The following is a 21,089-nucleotide window of genomic DNA, read 5'->3' on the forward strand; positions in this document are numbered from 1 at the left end:
ACAGAATGTTTCTCCAGCGTGTGTTACGAACCCTCTGCGCGCGGTGGCTGACGTTGCTATGGCGCCTGCGGAAGTTAAGGGCAGATCTTTTTTTTTCTTTTTTGCGAGTCGTCTATTCTTATTGTTGTGCTGTATGCGTAGCGTAGCGTAAGATGGCAGTACGAAGCTTATTTTTTTTTTTGTGGGAGTCTTTTATCCTTGCATGTATGAATCAACGAAAGCACGCGGTTAGCTGCGACCATGACACCGGCTTTTAGCATTTTTTGCTTCAAACAGCATTTGCAGCTACTGTACCACACTTTCCAATGATTTTGTGGCAGTGGACTACGCCTGCCCCAAGCGCGGCGTCATAAATCGAACCAGGCTTGTGCAATCAAGCAAGCTATCATGGGCAGTCTGCCAAGTTCGCTCCCCGCCGCAGCAGGAGCTATCAAAGGATAAACACGCTACGACGTTAGCAGCATCTTGGCACGCTGCCAAGAAATGAGCTGTGGATGAGACCACTGAAACGGAGTGCAACATGCAAGCCAAAACGCTGGCGATTTCTGCCGCGGCGATACAGAAACCTTGTTTTGAGCTGCCGCGGTGGCTCGAACGGCAGGGGGACGCAGTTCCAACAAGTTGAAAATTTTTTGCTCTGTCGCTGCCCCTAGTCGCTGAGATCGCTTAATCGCTGCCCCTAGTCGCTGAGATCGCTTAATCGCTTGCATGTGAGTGAGCTGGCCTTAATGCTTTTTTTTTTCCAAATTCTCGAGTGCAAAAGTGGAGGGTGGGTTCATTATGCGAGTGAGTTACTACGCGACAAATGCGGTATCGTTTTTTCGCATCTAAGTGCCGTCCCAAGCCGATTTCTGTATATCGAATTATCGATATATTGAACTATTTCGCGATCCCCTTCGAGTTCAATATATCCGGGTTCGACTGTATATCCGGGTGTTGGACTGTACTACCCAGGGAGTGGCACAAGCAGAGGCATAATATTTTCCATTACTTTTGGGTAGCCTCACCATAATATATGTACTGCTAAGGGGACACGATTCTTGCATTCTGTGCACATTTTTTTCTACCGACTAATCAGGATCTGGTGAAGGCATCTTAAAGGGAACGCATCAGGCACTGATCTGAGATTGACGAATCGGGACAGGTGTAGACGCCTCAGCCTAAAGTCAAGGTTGGAGCCACAGTACAAGGGAAGACCTTACGAAGTGCCTCTTCAGGCCAGCTACGGCTGGTGGCTTGAAAAAAAGGTATTATTTGGAGGGCAACACTTTGTATGCGACATCCCTGAGTGTGGCCTTCTCCGGCGAGGTAATGATGCATGCATTCACCCGAGCAGTTGCAGCCATCACCACCATTGCTACATGCTTTGTGTCTGCCCAGTCCTTTTCCTCCATCTCCTCTCTCTTCTCCTGTTCATGCCACTTTTTCTTGGCTGAACATGGCTCGAAGTTTGTTGAAAAGCTAGCTTCCCCTAGCAGTTTATGAGCCTTGCAATATGTTTATGCCTCAGTTTTAAATTTATTTATTTATTGTTACCCTCAGGGTAAGGACATTACAGAGGGGATTGGGTGGAGTACAAGAATACAAAATATGCACAACATACAAAAGTATACAAGCAATATATAAGTAATAAAAGATGTCAGCATAGTTAAGTATTGCGTAATATGGCACAAGTATTATTTCGGACTCAAAACATGTATTAGAAGGTATCATTAAACAATATGTAAACAGTATTTTCGCGGAATTGTTTAAATGCACGGTAGTCTGAGGTAAACACAGAAAAATTAAAGCAAAAGTTATGCAGGACTTACGAAAATTTGCATGGTCGGCATTGCACACGGCAGACTGAAATAATTAAAAATTAGTGATGGTTGCAATAGGAATGGGAAGGCGATTCCGTCTTTCGATGTGCGGGGCATGAATGAGTCAAGGAAACTTCTACTATTGCATGCAGTTATACCCACTTTGTGAATGTGGTCTATGCGAGATGATATATAAGAAGGCGGAATGAGTAGTTTATTGCGTAGGTCATCATAATAAAATATCTTATGAAAGAGGCATATACCATATTTACTCGCATAATCCTCGCACTTTTTTCGCAGAAAATCAGTGCGAAGTTAGGGGGTGCGATAATTACGCGGGGAAAATTTTTGAACAATGCTTTGGAGTGCTGAAAGCAAATGTAAATAGGCTGTGAACCGGGGTTCTCAAGCCAGCTATTGTAAATTTAACCAAAACTTCAATTGCAAGCAGGACTTACGTTTGTAATAAAACCACAGAGACGACAAACACTAGCTGCAGAAACACTTTATTTGGGAAGGCTGGCCGCCCGCAACATCACCATCACTCAGAGTCCGCGGAGTCCACGTCGACATTGCCATCGCTATCGTTGGTCGCTGCTTCGTCGGCTTCCTCAGCTTCACCCTCTTCATCTTGCCTTGAGCTTGTCGTGCTGCCGTCTCCAGTAGCGGACACAAATCTCGTTGACTCCGAAGTGTCTGCTGGCAGCGCGGTTGCCGTGCTCCAAAGCGTACTCGACAGCTTTTAGCTTAAAGGCAGCGGTGTAGCTTGCGTATCGCCCCATGGAGAAGCGGCACCGAGAGCACGGTGACAAAAGTAGCACGCACTGAGCGAGGCCTACGAAAGTCTTCGCAAAATGGCAGAACTATGCGCGGAACTCGGGAGAACGTGCGGCGGTACCAGCGGAACAAAACTGACGAAACACCTTGACGTTTCCTTCTCGAGGCGCTCGGAGTGGTCGGAGCTGGTGATGATGATCGTCGGTTGGGTCGGGTAGCGCCTCCTGGTAGCGCACGCACCTAACGGGGCCAGCTAGTTTCAGTAGCACTAGAAAGATGGCGCTCGCTACGCGTAGTCGACTGCCGCGGTGCAACATGTCGACTCTCGCGGCAGTGATGTTGGGGATGCGATGATTATGCGAGAAAAAAAAAAATTCCAATTTTCGATAGGCAATGTGGGGGGTGCAAGCATTATGCGAGTGCGAGCATTATGCAAGTAAATACGGTACGTGCGAGCTTTCGACGAGTTGCGAGGGTTAACAGGTTGAGATTAGATTTCATCGTGGATACGCTGGCAGTGCGGTGATAGTAGAGAAGATGAAGCGAGGTGCGTTGTACTGAGTCACTTCTAGCTGGTTGATAAGATCATTAGTGCATGGATCCCAAACTGACTATGCGTATTTGAGTTGCGAACGAACTATGGTTTTGTAGAAGAGAAGCTTAGTGTTAGCACTGAGTGAAAGTTTCGTTTTAAGTAGCCTAACAGGCAGTTAGCTTTGTTGACAATAAATTCGACACGAGTTTTCCAGCTAAGGTTTGATGTGATGTGAATGCCTAGGTACTTGTATGACATTACTGATTCAAGAGCAACATTGTTAAGATGATATGCAGGTAAGTTGCCAGTCGACCTTGATACTCGTAAGAATTTCCATTTGTTAACATTTAGTGTCATTTCCCATGCATTGCGCGTACGTCATCATCAGTTATTATTTCGTGGAAAAGGACACAATCGTTGGCAAATAGATGAATTGATGAGGTAACGGAAACAGGCAGGTCATTAAACAATATTTTGAAGAGTAACGGCCCAAGCACGGTACCTTGCAGAACACTAGAAAGGATGGAGTTTAAGCTTGAGTTAGTGCCATTAGCTGCTACGAACTGCTGACGTTCTGTTAGCAAACATTCAAGCCATTTCGGCACATTAGTATCAAGTCCTGTTGTGCGCAGTTTTAGTAGCAGAAGCCAGTGGCAAACCTTATCAAACGCCTTAGCGAAATCTAAAAAGATGCAATGTGCAGTTGAATGACGATCAAGAATTGTATGCAACCTGTGGGTAAAAAGGACAAGTTGTGTTTCGCACGAATATGACTTGCGAAAACCATGTTGTGCATGATGAAAAAACGAATTTGATTCTAAAAAGTTTACTATGTGCGAAAAATTATGTTCGAGAATCTTACAGGGGATACTGGTAATTGAAATAGGGTGATAGTTATTAGGTGAATGTTTGTTTCCAGATTTATATATTGGAATCACTTTCGCTATCTTCCAGTCTACCGGCATTGTACTATATTCAAGAGACTGCTGGAATACTTTAGACAGAATAATCGAGGAATATAGTCTTGGGCTTTTTAAAAACTTTGAATTTATGCAGTCAGTTCCGGCAGCTGAAAAAGGTTTCAGGCCATCAATAATTTTGGCGATTCCATCGAGGTTGATAGTGACAGGGTACATTGGTAGATAATTATAAGCGCGACGAAAAGGTATGTTGTTTGACAAGGATTTATTGAAGAAACTGGAGAAAACATTGTTTAATATTGATGAGCATTCGCTGTCAGGAATAGGTTCATCGTCGGAGCTTGTTAGAGTGATTTTAGACCTGTCTGCAGGATTAACAACTTTCCAAAATTTTCTAGGATTTGCTAGCAGCATATCCGGTAAAGTCTTTGTGAGAAACATTTTTTCGCATTTTTAACGGCTGAAATATAAGCATCATTTGCGGCGCGATATGATGACTACAGGGGTGGAAGTGCTGCTCCAATTGCTGCATCCTGCTCCAAACCTCTTTTCTTGCTCCATCCTGCTCCCAAATGCAATATTGCTTCAAAACTGCTCCAAACTGGCTATTTTGATTTTCTGTCATCAAATTTAGCAGAACACTGGAACAATGTCATTGCACCGGTGGCAAAGATATAACGCATCTTGCACTGGGCTTAATACAAATGAAATTTTTGTTGCAAGGGAAGGAAGCATGGAACGTAATAAATATTTGTTTGCAAGTAATATTAGTATGAACCACTGACGATTGGAGATAATTGTGAAAAAAACTGCACTGTGTATGAGATCAGCAAGCGAAGCAGGTAGCACGAACTACTGTGAGCCGTTAGGAAAAAAACTTGTCCCGACTGCAAAAACTGCATGAGTTATCTAATGGTTCTGCTGTGAGTACTTCACCATCGAGCCTCTTTGTCAGTGGCAAGCTTGCCAGGCCTACGGCAGACAAAACCATACTTGAAGCGTTATAGGTTGGTGCGCCAAAGCTGTGAATCACTAAGAAGCTTCTCAATATTGTTGGAAAGGCATACGGGGTTTATCGCCAAAATATTAAAAATGAGCCCCAGCATTGCTCAAGCAAAGAATGATGAACAATTGGCAGAAGGCAGTGAAGTAAAAAAGATATAGGATAGAAAGGCTACCCCTCAAAGCCATCTCTCTCTATCCCAAAGCTGCTCCAAAATGCCCGAGCCTGCTTTCACCCCTGTAGACCCCCACCATATTTACAAATGGACAGGACAATCGAGGTTGTGCTGCAGTTATCTGCAATCCCACGGTAGGCAAAAAGCATGGGAGCGGCACTGGCACCAAGCTTATCAAAGTGCATTATTGTGGTCTGAAGGCTCCGTTTTTGCAGATGAAATATCCATGTGCTCAGGAATTTATCAGCCGAGGCATAGGATCAAAAGGAATCATGTAATGCCTTATAACTGGGGGCTTTGAGGTGTATTCTAAATAGTAAAATAAAGTAGATATGCACAAGATAGGGAGGAGATAGGGAGATAGGATGTCTTACGCATGTCCATTAATCTAAACTCCAAATTAGTATCCCTGCTAGAGCGAATCGAAATGGTAGACTCGACATTTGAATCTATCAAGTCAAAATAGGTAAATGCATTAGGTGAGACTAGATGTTCAGTTATAAAGCGCACCAGCGAGTGTTAGGTTTGCTGCGAGTCTTTTCCAAGTACAGTCGAACCCGGATATATCAAACTCTAAGGGGATCGCGAAATAGTTCGATATATCGATAATTCGATATACAGAAATTCTCTTTTGACGGCACCTGCGATGCGAAAAAACGATACCGTATTTGTCGCGTATTCTACCCACTCCCATAATGAACCCACCCTCCACTTTTGCACCCGAGAATTTGAAAAAAAAAAAAGTTAAGGCCATCTCGCTCACATGCAAGTTATTGAGCGATCTCAGCGACGAGCGGCAGCGACAAAGCGAAAAATTTCCAACTTGTTGGAACTGCGTCCCTCTGGCCGCTCGAGCCACCGCGGCAGCTCAAAACAAGATTTGTGTGTCGCCGCGGCAGAAATCGCGAGCGTTTTTGCTTGCTTGTGGATGGTGCGTGTCGCTCTGTTTAGGTCGTCGCATCCACAGCTCATTTCTTGACAGCGTGCCCAGATGCTGGGCAGCGATAACGGCGGGGCGCATTTATCTTTTGATAGCTCCTGCGGTGGCGGGGAGCGAACTTGGCAGAGTGCCCGTGATGGCTTGATTGCACAAGCCTGGTTCGATTTATCATGCCGCGCTTGGGGCGGGCGTAGTTCACTTCCGCAAAATTATTGAAAAGCGATAAGAATGGATGACTCTCACAAAAAAAAAAAAGAGAGAGAGAGAGATTTGCCACTTTTTAACGTCTGCAGGTGCCATAGCCATAGAGAAAGAGATTCCATTGCCACGTCAGTCGCCGTGCGCAGAGGGTTCCCAACACACACTGAAGAAAGCGTCCAACGTTCTGTCTGAAAACGGGCTGAGCTGGCTTGGCGCATGCGTAGCGCGTGCTACTTTGAACGAAGGATGGAGAGAGGAAGGAGAGAGATAGTTCGGCGAAAGAATGCTTCGCTCTATCGCGTTTTCCCCTCTCATTCCCATCGGTTCTCTCTGGTTCATTCACGCACATGGCTTGCAAACGTCACGTGTTGGCACGCGGGAAACGATAACTGCAGATGCGCGCGCCTTTGGGGAATGAGCGCGACGCTGCCCTAGACCAGCCGTCGCCGAACTGTCCTCTCTCATTCCTTCTGCGCGTGGCTTGAAAACGTCACGCGGCAAACGGCCAAGGGTGATGCGATCGTCTTTGAGGAAGGCACACTTTCCAGTGCGTGGTGAAGAGTTCGATATATCGAACGACCTGTGAAATTGAGTTCGATATATGACGCCGCTTTCCTATACTTTTACATTTGATTTTCAAGGGGATATTCCGTGAGTTCGATATAACCAAACTTTGATATATCCGGGTTCGACTGTATTTGCTAAGGTTGGCCTGTGTTATATACCTTTACATGCTTTGTCAAAGATGAGTTTGATGTTGGAAAGGCATTGATTTTGCATGAAAAGGAATCGGGTTGGAAATTTCGTATTTCAGAAAGCGAAAACGGCAATTATCAAAGGTGTTTGACCTTAGAAACATGCTCCAAAACATAATTCAAATGCTCCAAAACTCTCGTTTTGTTGCTCCAAAGCTGCTCCAAAATGCTCGAGCCTGCTTCCACCCCTGTGACCAGCGAAACTGGCTGTGTGAGGTTTTAGCTAGCCAGTATAAGCATTTCTTTCTGTTAGATAGCCGCCTAATGTGCGAGTTATACCACGGCGCCTTTGGATTATATGGGATATTTTGAATAGGAATGAAACGGTTAGTAAGTTCAGCAATCTTGTTCTTGAACAATGTCCAGTTAACTTCAACGGGGCGTAGCTCAAAGCCTTCTAGGAGCTTCGTTAGAAAGAGGCTAAGCTCGTGGTTGATTTGGTTGAAATCGGCGCGATGGTAATTGCACAGTCTTTTAGTCGTCTTTTATCTTTTCTGTTTGGAGATGGTAATGTGAAAATTTAATACAAGATGGTCACTCATACCTGGTAAGAATGTTATTTTTGAGCATAATTCAGGGCTTGAACATATACAAGCTTCTTGAAACAGATGATGTGAGCAAAACAGTGTGCATTATATTCGTGTAAGCGTGGTACCTGTATATGATAGCTGTCAAATAAACAACAAAGGAAAGAACAGGAACACACATCTTTGCTTTCAATATCAACCAATATCAAACTTTTAAAAGCTTGTACAGTCGAGCCTGGATAATTCGAATTCTGTTTATATCAAACTAACGGGATATCCACTTGAAGGTCTCATTAAAAGTATAAGAAAGCTGTGTCATATATCGGACTCAATTTCACCGGTCGTTCAATATATGAAACTCCGCACCACGCACCAGAAAAGGTAGGAGATGCGCCTTTCCCAAAGGTGATCGCATCACCCTCGGCCGTTTGCCGCGTGACATTTTCAGGCCACGCGCAGAAGGAATGAGAGAGCATAGTGCGGCGACGGCTAGTCTTGAGCAGCACTGCACCCTTCCCCCAAAGGCGTGCGCATCTGCGGTGATCGTTTGCCGCGTGAAGGAATGACAGGCAACAGATTTGGCAGTGGCCAGCACGGAGCAGACGCAGCCAATTCAGCATTGGTGTTCGGGAGAGGGGAAACGACATGATAGAGTGAAGCACAAAGGTGTGCCCATTCTTCTTCCGGGCTTTCTCTCTCCCCTTCCTCTCGCTTTCCCAGTCTTTGTTCACAACAGCATGCACTATGCATGCGCCGACAAGCCAGCTCATCCCGTGGCAGACAGAACGTCGAACTCTTCTCCAGTGTGTTTTGCGAACCCTCTGTGCACGGCAGATGACATGCGATGCACATTTTGTTTTTTGTTCTTTTACGAGAGTCATCCATCCTTGTGATAAACATGCGGTGTAGCATAAGCTATGGTGGCTGTGGTCTTAGTAAGCAGCAGATTTTTTTTTTTTTTTCTTGCGAGAGTCTTCTATTGCATCTCTGAATCAACAAAAGCATGTGGTCAGCTGTAAGTGTGACACCGGCTTATAGCATTGTTTGCTTCAGACGATATTTGCAGCTATCATGCTTTCCAATGATTTTGTGGCGGCACTCTGCCAGGTTCACTCTCTGCCACTGCAGGAGCTAGCATCAAAAGTATACTTAAAAGGTAAACACGCGGTAACGTTATCGCTGTGTAGCATCTTGATGCGCTGCCAATAAATGAGCTGTGGATGCGGCGGTCGAAGCGGAGGGACTTTTCTTTTCATATTCTTGGTGGTAAAAGTGGACGGTGGGTTTGCTATGCAAGTGGGTTGATTACGTGACAAACATGGTATCATTTTTCATGATCGCAAAAGTGGATGGTGGGTTTGCTATGTAAGTGGAGAACAACAGGAAAGAAAATAGGCCGTCATAAGAACGTAACAAAGCAAGCTAATACCTCTGTCACACGGACACGGCTGAACTCCTTTCAACTCCCTTCAACCAAGGTAGCCATTACCTCGAGGGAGATACTTGCCGTGTCACACGGCAGTCCATTATGGAAGGAAGTTAAATGGAGTTTTGAAGCAAAGGAGATCGACGATCTCCATTGATGGGCGAAGGGAGTACTCTCGTTTCCAATGTGCTTTGCTTCCGAGTCATTAAATAACATATTTCTTCAATAATGTAATTTTTACTCCTAAATATATTAGTTTTTATTGCATAAAATTGTATTCTAACTCGGTTAGTTGCGTTTAATTGTCGCTACTGCACCACGTATTGCACAACGCCGCGCATGGTGTCCAGCAGAGCGGAAAAAATGGCTATGTTTAGAGCATGGCCGTTGTTTTCAGCAAATGTGTGTTCTTTTATATTGATATGACTAAAGCTAATTGCATTTTGCGAGGAAAATAGTAGTATAAAAAATATTTCAGTTTGTTTTGGACATTAATTTTTATATCTTTGTGCAAAATAAACAGCGCCTAATGGCCCCCTGTTGGCTGCTCTGAGAAGCTCGTTGCAAGCCGTGTGACACGGGGACAACTCCTTTGAGGCGAAATTCCCTGCGACTCCCTTGCGCTCCTTTAGACCAAGGAAGTTCAAGGTAGTTCCGAGTCGGCCGTGTGACAGGGATATAAGATTGGCTGAAGCCAGCAGAGCAGAGGCTGACTGGTAAGAGGCATCAAACGCCCACTTTGAAGACATCGATAATGCCAGAAAAGATATAAGACCAAATTGTACGCCAAAGAATGTTCCCCCAGAGTCATTGGAGATGTACGCAGACAAACAAACAATGGAAGTGCTGCTCCAAGCACCCTTCCCTCACCCCATCCAAAGCACAATATTGCATGCCTCAAGCCAACTTGTTCAGTGTTTTGCCATCAGATTTTGCTGAAGTGGGGCCTTGTATTGCTTGCAGAAAATGTGGTGCATATATTGCCGCATATAAGTCGACCTTTTTTTTTAAATGTCCTTCCAAAAGTTTGGGAGTCGACTTATAATTGGGGTCGACGTACATGCGGAGTCTTAAAGTCTGCTTATATGCGGGGTCAAAAGTAACTTCGACCGAGTCGTGAATAATATCACACCCCGTGCGCTCGTAATTCCATAAAAGTTGCCAGACACAATGTGAAAGTGGATCTGCTTTAAAAAAGAAGCTAATTTTAATCGAGATTTGCACCAAAGGTTTGTTTTAATGCGATAACAACTTGTTATCGACAAACCGTGGGCGTTCCATAGAAAAACGGCCAAAGCCGGGCGGGCTGGCAATGTTTGATACAAATGGGACAGCTACAAATTCAGTCCAATCCAAAACGACCACACGCGACCAGTCACATGAGCCGAGAAGCATTTTCGCGTGTTGTGCAACGTCTGCATTTCGCCATTTCTTCTCGTCGCACCGCCTGGACTCTAACCGACGTGACAGCTAACAGCGGTGTATCTGGCTTTTGTCACTCGACGGACGCCTTGCAAGATGCCGCCGCAACCTCGGCAATAGTACAGCGCTGCTTTCAAGCGGCAAGTCATCCTCTACGCCGAGTCGGAAAACAACGTCGAAGCAGTGCGGAAGTTCGACGTCTCAGAAAAGTGCATGAGAGGCTGGAAAAAACAAAGAAGTAAGCTTTTTGCGTGTGCTGCTACACGCCGTCCCTTTCGTGGGCGGAAGTCCGGACAATACCCTGCCGTTGAGGAGGCTGGGTTCACGACCAGAGAAGCAAGAGCCTGAGTGTTTGCTACATTGACATTGAAACAAAGGCACGCACTGTCGCTGAAAAGATGTGCATCTCGCGTACCGAGTTTAAAGTGTCTAAGAAATTGGTGACGAATTTCATGAAGAGGAACGGCCTAAACCTAAGGCGACGAACGACCGTATGCCAACAGTTGCCCGAAGCCTACGAAGAAAAACGGAGCGCCTTTTTGCTCTACGTCAGCGACCTGCGGGCAGCACATTCATTCCTGCTTGGTTAAATAGGCAACGGTGACCAGACTCCAGTCTGGTTTGACATGCCTAGCAATAGGACCGTGTCCGCAAAAGGGGAGCGCCAGGTCCGCCTGCTGACAACGGGCAACACGCACAACCATTTCACGGTCATGTTATGCTGTACGGCAGACGGGCACAAGTTACCGCCATTCCTTCTGTTCAAGAGGAAAACGATCCAGACAAAGGAAAAGTTCCCGCCAAAAGTTATCGTGCGGGTGAATGAGAAGGGATTTTTTAATGATGAAATGGCCCTCGAATGGTTTCCTCTCGTGTGGTGCAGGCGTCCGGGGGTACTGCTGAAGCCCCGCAGCATGCTCATCCTGGACTCTTTCTGCGACCACATAACCGACCATGTGAAAAAAGCGGATGCGGGATGCGACCTGGCCATCATTCCAGGCGGATTGACACCTATTTTTCAGCCACTGGATGTGGCGCTGAACAAGCCATTCAAAGACTGCATCGGTGCTTTCTACGAAGTGGCTCCAGCAAGAAAACCCAAAGACACCAATAGGGCGGCTGAAGCGAGCTTCTTTGGGCGAAGTGGCTCTATGGGTCAATGATGCCTTGTATGGACTCCCAACAGACATGGTCTCTGCGGCGTTCTCCACGTGCGGCATCTCGGCACCGCTTCCGACGACCAGCGCCAGCAGTTGCTCATAAGATGATGATCGTGACTGTGTCCTCACAAGCGACGACAGATGTCTCGTGAACGAATAAATGTTTCTTTATGACTCTGCCTTCAGAAATACTTCTTGGGCGAGCTAGGACTGCAGGGTGCGGCAGCATCGACCTAAATTCGGAGTATAACATTTTTTTTGCCCAAAGGGGGTCGGGAGTGGGGAGGTCGACTTATAATCGGAGTCTACTTATAATCGGCAATATACAGTAGTTGGATTCAGTGAGTGGGAGAAGGACTGCAGCCGTTTTGGCATGTTGTCAAAATGATGCCAGTGGTATGTGCTGGGCCTGATGCATATAAAATTTGAGTAAACTATAGGAGCATGAAGGGCATGGTAAATAATTGCAATTAAACTTGATAGAAGGCACACACCACAGCCAGTAAGGAAAGCAGACAGCTACAGAGAACTGCACACTTTTTGTGAAGCCTACTTGAAGCATTGTGGTTCCAATCCTTCTCAGCTTGTCATGCAGAGCCCATTTGTTTAAATTGAGTAGCCACTGCCAGAATTATCACATTAAAGACAACTAGTGCTTGAAGTCTTTTATTTGTATTCCTTTATCTGTTAGCCTCCTATGGTGTCTTTGAGCACCGTTGTTTTTGTCTTGTCAGTGGCATAGTCACTAATGCTGGATTAAAAGGAATCAAATGGTCATGTCAGGAATCAAAAGTGGCAATTAAGTTGTTTTACCTTAGAAACGTGTCCCAGACCATAATTATAAGGCCTGGCCTGAGTGCTGCATGGTTGCAAGCATCTTTGGCACAATCCAGTCCAGTCTATTTGCCTTTTATGTTTCAAGTATGAGCAGAAAGGAAAATATCAGTCTGGCTTTGGTTTGCACCTTTAATCAGACAGTCGAGAAAGGAACAACGGCAGCAGTGAACCAATGTCTCACTGAAGTGACTATTTGTGCAGGTTTTTAAAGACTGCAGCTCGCCATGCATTAGGCACGCTTTTATTTAATTCCAGAAAAACTTGCACATGATAATGTTAATGAGGAAAGCTCAGTGAAAATATTTTATTTTTACCCCGCACTTTGCAGCCACTCTCCGCAAGGTATGTTTTGTGCTTGCGTGTCCAGCGCCAGAGCGGTTGTGGCCGCTGCTGGTTCCTTGTCCTGTCACGCGTGCCACATCTTTTTTTTTTCCAGATTCTAGGGCCAATTTTCGGGTGCTACCCATACAAGCCATATATGACTTTTTTTATATAAAACATACCAATCGGTGAATTTGCGGCATTTGTTTACCGCTCAGTTGTCACTCGCGTAGTCTTCAGACTCTGTGCTGGTGCTGTGCTCCGGTGCACATTCACCCCACAAGTCATCATCGTCAGTTTTGTCTAAACTATTTGAAATCCCGGTCACCTTGAAGCTACAGGATACAATGTCCATGGACACGCAAAACAAAGCAAAGCGCACACAAGAGACACAGGTATGGCATACATCCACGCTACCACTACTCATGTGCATTTGGCAGTCTCAAAATAAAGCCAGGGTTGTTAGCGTAGAAAGACGGGCTAGTTGGTCTTTATAAGTAGAGTGCATATTTTTTCAGCGCAAATTACAGCGTTCGTCTCTTTTCTGAAGGCCAAGGTGGCCTGGGCTGGCGATACCAATGAATATATGGATTGCGGAAGCTTGCGGCAGAGGGAGAATATTGTCACGTGGTGGTCACAAGGCCGATAACAACAAATGAATTCTCTGGGAGTGCACTGAAAAAACTCTCTATTTGGCTGACTTGCGCCCGAAAGAAACTAAGCAGTCGGCGGCGATAGCACCAATCGTGCTCGACGGTTGTTGAACTAAGAATGCCATTTCACTTGACAGCACTTAATTTAAAGGCGATGAGGAAAGATCTCGATAAAGCTGCAAACGGTACTAGCATGACCTGGAACATTGCAAAAACACACTCGAGCGGCTGGAATTTCGAGCTACGTCCAAACGCATCTTTCGCGACAAAGAAAATGATGAAGCGTCATATCGCGACAACGAGCCTGAACAAACACTGCATACAGGATCGATAAACGCTCTAGAATCACAATGATAAGGCCGCATGCCAGTGGCTGTCTAATAAGAACAAATGAAGATTTGAACAGTTTGCGGCATTACTCTCCCTTACAAAATATTGCCTCGATGTCTCAAAATAAACAGACATGAATTAACATAAACATTGCGGAGCAATCATGAATAGCCTTTAGCGCACGCAATACGGATTAAAGCGTACAACATGCACAATTTCTGGGTCCACTCGGCGCCGCTGAGATGCTGTTGCGCCGTCGGGAACGACCTCGTAGTTCAACTGTCCTAGTCGGCGAAGCACCTTGTATGGGCCAAAGTATCGGCGTAAAAGCTTTTCGCTCAGTCCACGGTGGCGAATCGGCGTCCAAACCCAGACTTGATCTCCAAGCTTGTACTCAGCATTGCTTCGTCGTAAGTTGTAACATCGGGCGTCGGTTCGTTGCTGATCTTTAATGCACATTCGGGTTAGTCTTCGGACTTCCTTTGCACGTTCGACGTCTAGGTTCTCCTCATCTGTTACGTGCGGCAGCATTGCGTCGAGCGTCATCGTAGGCTGCCTACCATGCACAAGGCTGATTGGGGTTGAATTGGTTGTCTCCTGGATGGCGGTATTATAAGCGCAGATGACGTAGGGTAGAATGGCGTCCCATTTCTTGTGTTCAGCGTCGACATACATTGCATCATGTCCGCAATCATTTTGTTGACATGCTTCATAAGTCCATTTGTCTGGGGATGGTCCGCAGTAGTAGTCGATGACTTATATGACTATTTTAGGATGGCTTGAGTCAGCTCTGCCATAAATGCCGCTCCTCGGTTCATGATGAGCACTTTGGGGCTCTGTGTCGCAAGAGAATTTGTTCTACAAAAAACTTACCGACTTCTGCCGCAGTATCACTGGGCAGTGCTTTTGCTTCGGAGTAGCGGGTGGCCACAATGATCCACTTGTTACCCGCAGATGAAGATGGAAAATGACTGAAGAGATCCATCCCAATTTGTTGAAAGGGCAAGGTTGGGGGCGGTATCGTGTTCAGTAGCCCAGCTGGTCTGATCGGCGGCGTTTTGCATCTCTGACACTCACGGCACGTTTTGACGTAATGGGCAATATCGGCAGGCAGTTGTGGCCATTAGTACTTCTCCTGGATTCGATGCAATGTGCGCGCAAACCCGAGATGCCCTGCTGTTGGCTCGTCGTATAACATATGAAGAATTTCCTGCCTGAGGCTTTTAGGCACGATAAGAAGCTGCGCGGTCTTGTTGGAAGCAAAGTTCTTTACGAGGACGCCATCCATGAGGCGAACGACAACTGACGCCTGAACACAGCAGGAGGGGAAGCGGTCTTGCCTTCCAAGTAATCAGCTAGGTCTTTCAGCTGAGGATCTGATCGCTGCTGTTTGCAAAACTGCTGCCGCTTACTGGTCCCAGAAAGGCATCGTCGTCATCGGAGGAGCGTCATTGGAAGCGCGGGATAAGCAGTCTGCGTCGGAATGTTTGCGACCTGATTTATAGACTACAGTCACGTCAAATTCTTGAAGTCGTAGGCTCCTCGGGCCTCCACGATATTTTTTGGTATGCGCTGACATTGCACAGGCATTTCCATTTCTATTTTACCTCCATCAGAATTCATCCAGGATAAAATCCGTGACCGTGGGTTCAGTAGACAAACTCTAAAAGACCGAATCGTGAGCAAATCAGCACTTTGAACAACATTTTTGCAAATACAGTGGCACATCCACTAAGACATTCTGTTTCGAGCTATTGTTTGTGAAGGAGGAACTTGGCCTGTTTATTTAAATTTGCAAAAAAAAAGTTTACCCTAATTCGGGTGGAGTTGTCAGATCACAGCATATGCCTTTAGCATCCTAGACCTCACAATTGGCTCTTGTCCTCCCATCAGGTCATCAGATACTTGCTCCTGGGAGTGTGCCGTGTTGTGCAAAACTGCTTTCCTGCCTAAACCTGACCAAACAAGGATGCCAGCTAAATGCATGCTGAAGACGTGGATCGATAAAATTTAAAATGTCTAAGGAGCAGAAGGCCCTTCCTTTTAAAGAGGAGCTCGAAATTTTTAAGCAGTTTGAAGAAAACCCTTGGAAAAAACATCTCGGCTTGGCGAATGTGCTGGGACAAGCCCTGTCCGCGCTGTGCTCTATTGAGGCGAAAGCCTTTAATGGCTCATACTGTCGCCGTTTGTTTGGTCACACTATAGCTGTCAGTCAAATGATGTCATCAGAAAAATAAAAATCCCGTCTCCACTGGGAATCAAACCTCCATCTCTCGGATCCCCAGCCGAGCACTTTAAGGGGAGACACGGCTCTTTGGGACCGGGTCAAAAAACCCGATTTTGTATCTTTTCATTTTTGGATTCCTGACATAATTCTTCACCTTTGAGCAAATTTTCATTTAAATCTGATGCGTAATTGCGCAGTAATGTCGATTTAAACATGTGTAGTTTCCAAAAGCGCCCTTTAAATTGAGGACAGACAGCGCTAGTTTCGACAGCGTGCCGCGCAAAAACAAAAAGCCGCACCTATGCCATCTTGGTCTTGTTTGAAAGCTCGCGCGTCCGGCTTTCCATCCTCTCTCAGCCAGCCACCATGTGCCAGCAGCAATGAAATAAAACAAGTGCAAAATTTTCTTCAACGCGCATTCTTATTGGTCGGTAAAAGCACGTGACCTGAATGGCATCATCTGATAAGCTTAGGCCCATTGACCTGGCATGAGAGCTGCACATGTCGCCATTTTGAGCGAGTCCTCGCTGACGTTACGGCACGGAACGCAGCTATGCCCGGGGGTCCGAGGAAGCACCATTCGGTGTATGTTTTCGGCCGGAGACGAAGGAAAACGAAGAGGAAAGTACGGGAATCGTCTTCTTTTCCGTCTGAAGTCAGCGATCGACGAGGAGCAAGTGCGGACGAACAGCCGCCCGATAGCCGCGGAGAAGCAAACAATGCTTCGCTGGACGACGCATCACTGAACAGTGCACCCATCACTTCTGCGTATCGTCAGCTGCACGATAGCGGCGGAGAAACAGAAAATGCTTCGCTAGACAGTGCACCCAACGCCAACGCGCTTGCGGACGCCAGGCTCTCCGACCAACGCACGGACAGGCAACGCACGGACGGGCAACCGCCCGGCTGCCGCGGAGAACCAGACAACGCCCCGCTGGAAGTTGCATCGCCGGACAGGCAACCCAACGCGTCTGCAGTCTCCGGCCAAGTGAGAGTTGACTCAAAAAATGTCACCGACAGCGACGTTAGGGAGCCAAGCGTACGTGAAAAGGCTTCGCTCGAGCGGCTTGGGTCAATGGCAGCAACGACGCGTAAGATGGAGCCATTCACGGAACTGAGCGGCGCGACAGCATCGGTCACAGACGAACGTAAGGCAGCGTTTACCGCCGTCGACATGCGTTCGGTAAACTCCCTCCTTGGAGCTTTGCGCTGCCAGGCTTGTCAAGGAGGCGTGGAGATGGTGAAAGGAGATCGCGAATACGGCCTCACGGTGAAACTGATGCTGATCTGCGAGCGGTGCGGCGAGATAGCGACTGAGTGGAGTTCGCAACGGGTACGAGGTGAAAAGAAATGCAACCCGTTTGAAATTAATATCCTTGCCGGGCGTGCGATGCTCGCAACAGGTAATGGCCAGACAGCCATGAACGACATTTTCTCAGCGATGGGCCTGTCTAGCCGAGGTCTCCGCAACAAGACGTTTCAGCGGCATTTAAAAAGAACTTTGAACCCCGGTGCGACACATGCAGCTGAGACTGTTATGATGCGGTGCGCAGAAAAAGCGGTTGCAGTCTATGACAACTTGTGTTTTGGACACAAAGGAAACATTGCTGTTTGCTTTGATGGCACCTGGATGACGCGGGGCCATTCTTCGCATATAGGAGTAGGTGCAGTGGCGGAGCTATTTACCGGCTACATCCTGGACTACGTCGTGCTGTCAAACTTCTGTTTGGGCTGTGAAGTTGGACCCAAACCTGACTCTGATGAGTATGCTGGGTGGAGGGACTCCCATCAGTGCCAGAAGAACACTGATTGTAAATCTGGCCAAATGGAAGTTGAGGCTGGATTGATCTTGTTCCAGTGGTCTTTAGAACGCAACAAAGTAAAATACACAACCATGCTGTGTGACGGTGACAGCCGCACATTTAATGCTATAAAGGATGCAAAGGTGTACGGCTTCGTGGATGTAGAGAAAGAAGACTGCATCAATCATGTGCAAAAACGTATGGGTGCAGCGCTTCGAAACCTGGTCCAGAAGCACAAAGGTGAAGGCGTGCGGGGCCTTGGCGGGAAGGGGAGGCTCACAGCAGACCTCATCAACAAGCTGAGTGCCTATTATGGTCGAGCACTCAAGTCTCACTGTGGTGATGTTGACGCCATGCAGAGAGCGGTAATGGCAACTTACCACCATGTCACGTCAACTGACAGCTGCTCTGACCACAGCCTGTGCCCAAGTGGCAAGGATTCTTGGTGCCGTCATAATGCGGCAACAGCAAAAGGTGAGCCACAACCAAGGCACAAGTATAACTTGCCAGCAGATGTGGCAAAGGCACTTTTGCCTGTGTACGAGCGCCTAGCAGATGGAAAGCTGCTGGAGAGGTGCAAGCGAGGAAGAACACAAAACTCCAATGAATCGTTTCACTCTGTCATCTGGAGTATGATTTCAAAAGAGCAGCATTTCTCCCTTTTTGCTGTGGAGGCAGCCGTTGCAGAAACAGTGCTACGCTTCAACACTGGAACTGAATATGCAGCAACAGCCATTCTTCAAGAAATGAATGTTAATATAACCGACTCTGGCTCAAAGAGAGCCAAAGAAAAAGACTTGCGTCGCACCACTGCTTCCAGGAAGAAACGGGAATTATCACTGGGCCTCCAGATGATGGCAAAAAAGAAGCACCAGTCTGGGATGCACCCAGATTATTCTCCAGGTGCATTCTAGTGATTTGAGGAGCTTTTGCTTTCATAAAGGTGCTTGAAACCGTTTTTCTTCGTTTTCTCAAAACTACAATTTTGACACACTAGCAGTTTTGGAGTGAATATATTTTTGCTTGTAGTTGTGCTAGCGTAGTAATTTTTTTTTCCCTGAAGACAGGAACTCTTACTCTCCGTAGTAAGACTAATTTCACTGCACATATTGGTCAGTAACATTTTTAAAAAAGATACTTTGTATAAAGCAGGTGCGGGAACTTTTGTCGCAATGGGTTTGGCAGCCCCTAGCTTTAGACCTAATCGGCCTAGGAGGCTCATTCTTGTTTTACTGCATTCCTTAGATGTTAAGCTTTACTTTGGTATGCCAAATTTTATCATGGCATCAATTGTTTAGAAAATTATCCCACTCCCAATGAGAAACATAAAATTGCAAATAATTTGAAAACTATTGGTTATATTGAAATAATAAGTGCAGATTTAGAATCAGCGCATAAAACTTCATAAAACAGCAAGGTTCCATAGCAATCGATCCGCAAATAAAAAAAATTGTCCAAAGAGGGGTGTTCCCCCTTAACCAGCTGTGCCACGCCTGGGATCGTGAAAAGCATGTCATACTTCTACGTGTCTACTGTGAGGATGACAGTCATGCTTTTTATTTCATTTATTGATTCCTTAAGGGCCCGAAGGCATTACATAAGGGGGGGACATATATAGTTTTGGAAATGTTGGAAACAATGGAAGTAAAGCACAGTGAAAAGTAAAAAAGGAACTACAAAGTGCAACACATGTGAGAACTGCATTATTCATGTAAGTGTTTAGCAAAGGATTATACACCGCTATAGCATCAGACTAAAATAAGAAAAAAAATTGTACAAAAGTCAATTCTGCAATTATATTGACTATGAGAAGAGCGTATTGCCGGGCTAGTTGGTGATCCATTGGGTAAAAAATTGCGCAAAAAAAACACAAAGGACAAAGAACGCTGTGTCAATGACCGGTTGAGGGAGCATGCTCGAAACGTTGAAGTTAAAGATGAAAACGCCAACCTTGTGCGGCACATTGCCTCTTGTAAGTGTAGGGCAGGATTTGGGAAGACGACGATTCTGGGCAGAAGTGGGAATTATAAGGCTAGACTTCTATTAGAGGCGTATCATATCGATAAGCTATCCGATCGTTGTGTTAGCGATACGTCTGTACACATGTACTCGGCGGAATGTGCCTTTCTAGACAGGTTTTTGTGTTGACTGCTACTGTTTTATCTGCCCCCTCCTGCGCATGCTCGATTTTTTCATATATAAGCTGTGTCTTCGGCTTGAATAAAGAGTTGGTAGTTAGCGCTTGTCACACGTCTTATGTGTTCTTCTTTGTCCTTTGTGTTTTTTTTGCGCAATTTTTTACCCAATATATTGACTATGATGACAGTAGCTATAGTAATGACGGTGCATTTAGTCGATAATGAGAACAAACGTGATGCACCCTGTGCAGGAGCTATAGTAATGACGGTGCATTTAGTCGATAATGAGAACAAACGTGATGCACCCTGTGCAGGAGCAATGGTCATGCATTAGCATTTCTGCAGTTTAGATTCAACAGTGCTCTCTGAATATTTTGTTGGACAGTGGAATGTCATTTTGAAGAAGGCTCAGCACTTCGGTGTTAGCGTCAAGAAAAGAAGGCTGCATATGTGAATCTGAAGTTCTGCTGAGATGGTTTCGTGAGGTAACTGCAGTCGGCGTCAACGTGGATGGCAAAGTGCTACAAGAGAAAGCCGACGACATTGCATTTTATCTTGGAGTCGAACATTTTCAAGCGTCCAAAGGGTGGCTGCATCGCTTTAAAGAAAGGCATGGTCTTGTTTACGAAGCTTTACGGCGAAGACGTGGATGAGACAGCTGTTGGCAACTGGATTGATTCGCTGCCCAAACAATGGCTTGCAAGGAACTTGTCTGACCACTGCTATGACTGTCGTAGTAGCACCTGCAAGCCATTGTTTGGGCAGAGCACTGTTGAGGCAAGGAGCAGGAATTGTTGCATGCGGGAAATAACCGAGGCACATTTGATTCTCAAGAATGCAGCTGTGGGCATTGGGACTTCATCAGTGAATCTGTCAGAAAAGGAAATCACGATCCTGTACGGTCATGGCATGAGCGTGCGATTAGTGTCAATTTAACTTTTTTTGAGCACATTCATCTGTATATATGCTTCCATGCTCGAAATAAAACTCAGTTGCAAAGTAGCGCTTTGTCATGTGTCTCTCTCAAGTCCATCTTTTTTGCGCTTCAGGCTTCACCAAAATGAGCATGCTGGAGTTTGTCTACTTTTTATCCTCTTATGCATTGCATACTGAAAGTGACCCGCATGACTTTGTGTCT

General features: G+C 46.0%; 1 protein-coding gene and 1 pseudogene across 2 annotated transcripts in view; both read left to right on the plus strand.

The window, feature by feature from the left end:
* LOC146194095 (uncharacterized) overlaps nt 1-21,089 on the plus strand; it is an 81,326-nt pseudogene that overhangs the window by 60,093 nt on the left and 144 nt on the right. The gene's annotated exons all lie outside the window — the stretch shown is intronic.
* On the plus strand, nt 11,560-21,089 carry LOC146194097 (uncharacterized). The gene has a single exon (XM_084597244.1). It carries the CDS (start codon nt 16,565-16,567, stop codon nt 18,725-18,727), a length of 2,163 nt encoding a protein of 720 aa, XP_084453370.1. The 5' UTR covers nt 11,560-16,564; the 3' UTR covers nt 18,728-21,089.

Source organism: Amblyomma maculatum, chromosome 3, assembly GCF_055883805.1.
Source record: "Amblyomma maculatum isolate TAMU_Amacu chromosome 3, ASM5588380v1, whole genome shotgun sequence".
Classification (NCBI taxonomy): domain Eukaryota; kingdom Metazoa; phylum Arthropoda; class Arachnida; order Ixodida; family Ixodidae; genus Amblyomma; species Amblyomma maculatum.

Bases quoted from the DNA above. Each gene is read 5' to 3' on its own strand.
- LOC146194097 (XM_084597244.1), top strand. From the start codon at position 16,565: ATGCCCGGGGGTCCGAGGAAGCACCATTCGGTGTATGTTTTCGGCCGG.